The sequence below is a fragment of the Elephantulus edwardii genome, unplaced genomic scaffold (assembly GCF_000299155.1).
Source record: "Elephantulus edwardii isolate Elephantulus edwardi_28Jun2011 unplaced genomic scaffold, EleEdw1.0 scaffold00186, whole genome shotgun sequence".
NCBI lineage: Eukaryota > Metazoa > Chordata > Mammalia > Macroscelidea > Macroscelididae > Elephantulus > Elephantulus edwardii.
The window spans coordinates 5,886,203-5,893,855 of NW_006399936.1; the positions used below are offsets into that span (position 1 = coordinate 5,886,203).

General features: G+C 43.3%; 1 protein-coding gene across 1 annotated transcript; it reads left to right on the forward strand.

Annotated features, from left to right (window-relative positions):
* The first annotated feature begins 354 nt into the window (after positions 1 to 354).
* On the forward strand, positions 355 to 6,964 carry LOC102873445 (UPF0764 protein C16orf89-like). Its single transcript, XM_006896642.1, has 6 exons — positions 355 to 574; positions 1,736 to 1,885; positions 3,749 to 3,899; positions 4,486 to 4,600; positions 5,286 to 5,421; positions 6,852 to 6,964. Exons 1-6 carry the CDS (start codon positions 355 to 357, stop codon positions 6,962 to 6,964), a joined length of 885 nt encoding a protein of 294 aa, XP_006896704.1.
* Positions 6,965 to 7,653: the final 689 nt, after the last annotated feature.

Below are 7,653 nucleotides of genomic sequence, written 5' to 3' on the forward strand. Positions count from 1 at the left end.
TGGGGCCTATCTTCCTGTCCACTGGCCAATGTAGCTCTCTCTATGTTGTTGTTGTTTTTGTTAGGGTCCGTAGAGTTGTAGACGATTCATAGCGACCCTATGAACGAAAGGCCTGAGCACAGTTCACAGAGTTTCCGTTTCTTAGTAGGGCACAAGGTAATTCACCGCACTTGTCCTTCCCAGAAGTCTCTGTGGAGTTGTCATGTTTCCAGTCAGCCCAGACATGTGAGTCTTATCTCTTATCTGATCTCTAAGGAGGAGGAGAAGAAGGAGGGGCTGAGTGGAGGGGGGAGAGCCCTTCTGACCCAGAAGTTGGGTATAAAAGTGCTCGTTCATGTGAGAGCAGAATGAACCATGTCTGTCCTTGGGATGCTGCTCTCGCTTCTGCTGCTGATCTCGTCTCTGCAGCAGCCAACATCATCACACTCCGTGTTGCACGATATTGCAACACATGATGAAAAAGACAAAGTCCTTCTGGCAGATGTGATCCTATCCTCCCTGAATGCAACCGCCACCTGCCTGGAGAAGGAGAATCTCTTTAGTGATGTCATGACGACTCTCCGAATTCTGCAAGGTGAGTGGGGTCACACTCATGCTCTACTCTGATCGACTGTGAACCCCAGGAGTCCAGCTACCATCAGGTAGATGAGTAGTCTGCTCAGGCCATGGAAAGGAGCAAATGGGTGACTCGTTTCTCCTGAGTGTCTTGGACATGGGAGGGATGCTTACAGACTATGTTTTAGACTTAGGACTTCAATTCAACAATATGTTGCTATTTTCATAGTTATAGATCCTTTGTGCTTTTTCTGCCACCATGATACTGACAAAGCAGGGAGCCGAGTGTGACATTTCGTGGGCATTTATAGGGTGACCAATCTCATGGCAGGATGCAGTCCAGAGACTAGTGACCTTCAAGACTGATTTCCAACCGGAGCTTCCTCTGCTTCCAGTGAAATTTTCATGGTGGTGCTGAGAGAACAGAATAGTGCTTGTTGTGCTTTGGAAGACACAAGATGACGTGGTGTCCCTGCCATCAGCTGGGATCTGGGCAGTGGATTTCCCAAACCACCCATCACCTCTGATGGTGGCAGAGTTTTCTCACACTTGGAAACTCAGGGTTCCACAGGAGGTTGGGTTACAGGACAAATCAGCTTCGCTCCCTGGAGCCACACCTTGACTTCACAACTATGTGGTCTCCTCACATTTCTCACTGTAACCCTCGTAAACCAGGCTTACTTCCAGAGAGCCCCCAGGCTTACCTCTGCACCCCCATCTACCAGCACGGACTAGGGTGAAGCAGGAAAGAAGCACCAAACTGTGAGCTGATTTAACTTTGACTGTTGGCTATTTCAAGTTTTGCTGTGTGACTCCCAGGTGTTCATGCTGTTACCGAGCCTCTCTCTTTCCTTATAGCTGGAGATTCATTTGCTTGTTTAATTTCTTTTCTCTTTCAAAGGAGATTGACTGAAGAAGCATCCTGTAAAAATGCTCATTTATATGGCATAGGGAATTTATTTCCAAATGGACTTGTAATCAAAGTAAAGTTTAGGATTTAAAACAATATATTTTGAGGGAGGGTATTACAACCACTAATGGTCACAGAGAGAGGAACTGTGAGATCGGACGTACATGTACATTTTAGAGGGAGATGCAATTGAAGCAAATGCTGTAAGTGTTACAACTATATATTTCTCCTGCACACATGGAAGAATGAACTCATTGTGTTTCCTCCTAGCGTATGTCAAAGGTGTTATGGAGCTATGGGCCATGAACCCAGCAATGGAGCCAATAAGTAAAAAGATGAAGATGTTCTCCATAAAGCTGGAGGAGCTTGTCAACAAATCCATTTCTTACTCGTCCGTGGCTTTATCTGGCAACCTAGGCAGTAAGTACCCACATAGTAATGCAGTGTGTTACAGCCTCCTCTGAGGCATGGGATGGTCAGAACCACCTACCATCCTAGACAAGCCTAACTGCAGATTAAGTGTTGTTTCACTCAAACTTGACTCTAGGTTAGAAGGTCCCTCCCTCCCATGTATTTGTTGTTAGGAATCAGGAAGTCAAGACTCCTAGTGACCCGATGAACACCAGATCTGAACCTTGACTTGTCTTGTGCCTCTGAGGACATGTTTGCACTTCCTCTAAGAGCAGTTGGCTTGTTGTGTGGGCAGTCCATGGTAATCACAGTGTCCTTGACCGCACATTGCCAAGTCCACCATGTCTTTTGGTTTCTAGAGTGATATTTGCATGTTGGTTGTGGAGTGAAGGAAAATGAGTTAGTTGACAACGTCAGTCTTTTTCTCTATTGATCACACTGTGTCATTAACCTTCACAATAGTGAAGGAGTGGATGTCAGCTTACTCCAAGCTATTAGCTCCCTTGTTGTGGTCTTCACCATAGAATAGTTGTTTATACCAGAGTGTGGAAGATCTAGATGATAATTGAACCGCTTCTACTTCAGTGACTAACATCTTGCTAGAATGTTCTTTGATCCCTAAACTACTCAAGTGTCTGTTCTTGTTAGCGTGGGGTTACTGTATAAGGGTCAATCTATAACACTGATACTAGGATGTATTAAGGGCTGACATGGTCCAAATGCATTAACCTCAGCTCAGGTGACTCCATGGGTAGCGGAGGAGAACTGTCGTTGACAGCATTGTCAATGGTTGATATGTTAGAAGATTGCAAAGCCTGTATTCTGTGGCAACTTGGGAATTGGAATCTCAAAGTTTTTATTAGAATCCACTTATATTAACCTTAGCAACACCCACAGATTCTGAAATCTAAGAAGTCAAGTTTTTGTTGTTGTTATGTGCCATTGAGTCGCTTGCGACTCATAGCAACTCTATATACAACAGCCCTAAACTCTGCTCTGTCCTGTGCCAATTGCACTGTCTCAGACACTCCCATCCCGATTATCCCAGTCACTGAATCAATCCACCTCATAGAGGCCCTGTCCCTCCAGCCTCCCAAACATGATGTCCTTCTCCAAGGACCGGTCTCTCCTCAAAACATGTCCAAAGTATGTTAGACGGAGCCTCAGAATCCTTGCCTCCAAGGAGCCACCCGGTTTAACCCTTCCCAGGATGAATCTGTTTGTTTTCCTAGCAGTCCATGGTATTTGTAAATTTTCTCAAGGTTCCATGTGTTGCTATCCATTTTATCTAAGCCAAGAGACCTGGTGGTGCTATATTTTATTGCTCAAATGCCAACTCTAAGTTGGAGAACTCAAATCAGGGTTAAAAGGGCAGGTTATCTGTTACAGTAAAGATGATCTTTGGAAGATGATTCAGGACCATTTTTCTTAGCCCTACAGGCTTTTATTGAGTTGACATTGATTTGGTAACACACAAAACATGAAAAGTCAAAAGCCAGCTTACGCTCTATTCATGATTCTTTTTAAATAGTTTTTTTTTAATGTGTTTGTAAAATGACTTGTGCCAAAGGAATCCCCAAAGGAATGACTTGAAGTTACGCAGGCTTGTGGAAGGGTTCATGGTCAGCTTGATGTGGGGCATTAATTTAATTACATCTCAATCTCAGAACCTAGAGCGAAGGTGAATTAGTTGGTGCACACTTACGTTGAAAACAATTGAGAGCTGCAGCTTAACCCCATGCAGCTTTCTTCCTGAGGCCTGTATCTATTATTAAAGAAGCCCTTTGACTGGATGTATATTTTACTCCTCAGTCACTGTATAGTTATCCCAAGGTCTTTCCTGTCCAGCACACGATGAATTTTCTCTTTCAGTTTTTGAAGTGTTAACCCGGGCAGATTTCTGGAAGATTCTTCAACCTTCGCCTCTTATTAAAGACACAGTGATCCCCATAGAATTAACACCCCTAGAACCGATGAAGGAAGATTCCAGCGAGTCATGCTTGGCAACTCTACTGAATAACAGGTGGGTTCAACTGACTAACCCTATTCCCTACAGATTCGAAAGCACTCTTCTTGGTTTCGGATGGTCCCCAAATCTGAATCCAAATGCCCATGTAAAACTCCGTCCAGTTGCCCAGGAATCAGACACTTCTACCTCCTACCTGTGTTCTGGCCCTTTTCAGCTCATTCATGACTCAACACAATGCCCACCTCTTCAGTCCACACCACTGTATTCTTTATGGCCCAACCTCACCACTCATGCACACCTTCCAATGCCCTGAGTGATCTCCATTCCATCCTCACCCACTTTAACTAGAGCACTCTTCCCAAAGCAACACCTTTAGTGAAATATACGTGCTCCAAACCCAGAAGCTTCTCAGGACAAGAGAAATGAGACAGTCAGCTCCCATAAATGACTTCACAAGTTTTAAGACTTTGTAGAATTTCTCTCCTATAGAATTGTTTCATCAGAATCAACTTGATGGGAGGGACCTGAGGAGGGTAGTTACTAGCATATCATCATACACAGAGGAGTTGTAGACATGGATGGGCAGCTCCATGACTTCCATTTCCTTTCTAATGACACGCAGCATTTTTTTCCCTAATAGAGGTAACAGCGAGTCTTGTACGTACTCAGACGTTTGCAGGCAATTGATGACCACGCCTGCCAACTTACATGACCTGAAAATTCAGCAGCTGCTGTTCTTCCTTTCCTCCAAAATGGTAAGTGTGAGATGGCCAAGGTGTATGGGAGAACAAACAGGTACAAGGCACTATGTTGTAAGCATCCTCAATGATGCAGTTAAGGAAGTGACCAAAAGTCTCGCGAGAATCTGCTTACTTCTGAGAAGCCAAGGCTCGTCTCATGTCCTATGGTGATGGGATCAAGATGAGTTAGCTCCTGGAAATGGATGCTGTGCTTAGTGAAATAGAAGAACAGAAAGAAAATATGAGTACTTTGAATGAGATCGATTGACAGTAGCTAAGGATTGAAGTTTCAATAATTTCATCATTTTTTCAGTGTAAGCATAATGCTTCTTTAACAGCTCATCAGGGCTGATGACAGGGGACGATAGAACTTTGTAAAGATGCTTCTCAAGTCCTGTCCTCCTGGCATCACTGGAGATGTGCTGTCCCTGACTCAGAATACTGAGCTGGCCAAGATCAAGTGTGTAGGGCACGGTGGGGTCAGCAGCTGAACTCTCTTCTCTCTCACTCAGAGAAGTTCGAGAATGACAAAGTCCAACAAGGTGGGAGTGGAGATACAGATAAATCCTGTAGGGTGAAGGCTTGCCTTGGTTCAGCCCCATGGCCCACTGCCTGAGAATGCAGGTCCTTCCCAGGAGCGGTGGTAGCCTTTGTCTGCCGTTGGTGCTGACTGCCTTGTCTCTGGGTGTTTGTCCTCCAGATTGGATGCACAAATGGGATGTTCGAACACACCCAAGACTACCTGAACCGAGTCTGTTCCAACCTGATGGACATGAATGCGCAAATTGAAAGCTTTAAGTACCACAGTTCCTTCCGCAGTGATTTTCTGGAAAGCAGTAAGTCCCTCACTTCTCACTCAAAGTAGCAGAGTCTCCATGTTTGAGAAATGAGTGTCTACACATGCTGGCATGTCATGACATCACATGTGTACAAGCATTCAAGACACATGCATGTACACGTGAATGTGTAGAACCACAGATAGGCATATATGTGTGCATGCATGCGGACACAGTCAGAAATATGCTCTGCACACATGCAGTGTAATGTGTGTACAAATGTGTGTGTGTGTGTGTGTGTGTGCAATTTTCCTTTTTAGCAAGTGAAAAGACCAGATTTCCAGTTGGATTTAAATTCCAAATAAAGAGAAACACTTATTTGAGAAAAATATTTTTCAGTATCACATGTGATTGAGTTATCCAGTGGAAACTAGCTTTGGTTTGCAGGCCGAACAGTTTGCCAACTTCCACAGGGTTAAATTTTACTGCCTTTCTACCAATTGATGTAATGTAAAACATTTTTTTTTCCATTTTGTGAAAGGCCTTATATCACAAATTTGCATTTCATAGGTTTTACTGTAGTAAAAATGGACTCTTGAAATTCCAAGATAACTGAATGTGTTCCATATTTTATCAGCCATCACTAAGAGGATTGTTTCCTGCCTCCCAAAACTGTCCCAGTTATTGAACACTGGACAGACTAACAGAACAGAGGCAGACTGAAAAACCTGAGATGTGATTGGACGGGAAGTCTTAGGTTTTCCAAATTGGTAAAATGGCCAAATCAGGGAAATGATATTTTCAAATGTTGTTTCTGTTTAAATATTGTTTTTAAAATACAGGCTTTTAAGACTATACTTCCAAAGGCCATTTCTTTTTTCTTTTCTCTTTTCTTTTTGTTTTGTTTTTTTTTACATTTTTTTTTCAAAGACCATTTCTATAGCTCATTAAAATATTTGATATTGTAAGAAGTATTCGATATTAGTATGTCCCATGAACCATTTTTATTTTTTTAAAATTGATATGGTACAAAATTCATACACATTGTGTTTTACACAGTCCTTCCTTTTCATAGTGCTTCGTACAATCATTTGCAATCATTGTGTTTTGTGAAAACATTCACCATGGAACAATGCCCCCCAATACATTGTCTTTTCAGATTCCTGCCGTATCTTTCCCATTTTCTTCTCCCTCTCCCTCCATCTAACAAATAGTACTGCCCCATGGTTTTTAGATGACTTTACTGTCACCAGTCCTTGAACATCCTTAACCTAGGCCATAAAGAAGAGGCAGAGCCCAAATGCAAGAGCCTCTGTGGTGAGGGTGGAGCCATGGGTGATTCTTTCAGCTAGTTTTTCATGTGTCATCTTCTGAGCTGACAGGACCCTAGTGGAAGAGGCAGGTGATGGACTTTGGTGGAGGAGATCTACCTAGGGTGCAGGCCAAGCAGAAGGATCCTTTCTCTCTCACTCTCTCTCTTTTTTTTTCAGTCATGTTCTGTGGAGCTGCTGGATTCCATGAATTTTACAAACCCCACTGGCTTGTGAATATCCTCCACTGGCAGAATGCAACAGATGGATGCTTCAGCACGTCTTGTAAGTGATGACTGAGGGAAGAATGGCACATGGGGATGGACTGTACATTCTAGACAAAGTGAGGCAGGGATCTTGTGTGATAGGTGCAGGGGAGACTGTGAAGTATGCATGTACACCTGCACAAACGAAGGTGGGAGGAACAGGGGCTTTGCACAGCACAGAGGGGCACAGTGGAGTGCTGTGTTGTTGAACACTCTGGTCTGCTCTCGTATTAAAACCCTACACTCACAAGGACCAATCAATGCCAGGTCTCTCACCATCCTCACACCCTCTCACTGCTTAAGTCCATTGTTGCTCTCACTGTGACAACACAGCTCATTGAAATTGTCCACTTTTCTAATCATGATTTCCTGTTGTGAACATTGGTCCCTCCTGATAACATGCCCAAAATATCCCAGACAGAGCTCCACCTTCCTTTCTTCTAAGGGGCACTAAGAAGGCACTTCTTCCTAGAAAGATTTGTTCCTTCTTTTGTCTGTCCATGGGGATATTCAGTATTCTTGGACAACACACTGTTCAAAGGCATCAAGTCTTTCTCAGTCTTTCTGATTCACTGTACAGCTTCTACACATATTGGAGCTTCCACATATACTGATTATGGGTTCAGAGAAACCAAATTTGTTACAATGCCAAACTTTTCTTTACATTCACCTATAATAAATAGTGAAGGGTAGAGGATTTACATCAGTGAAACTCC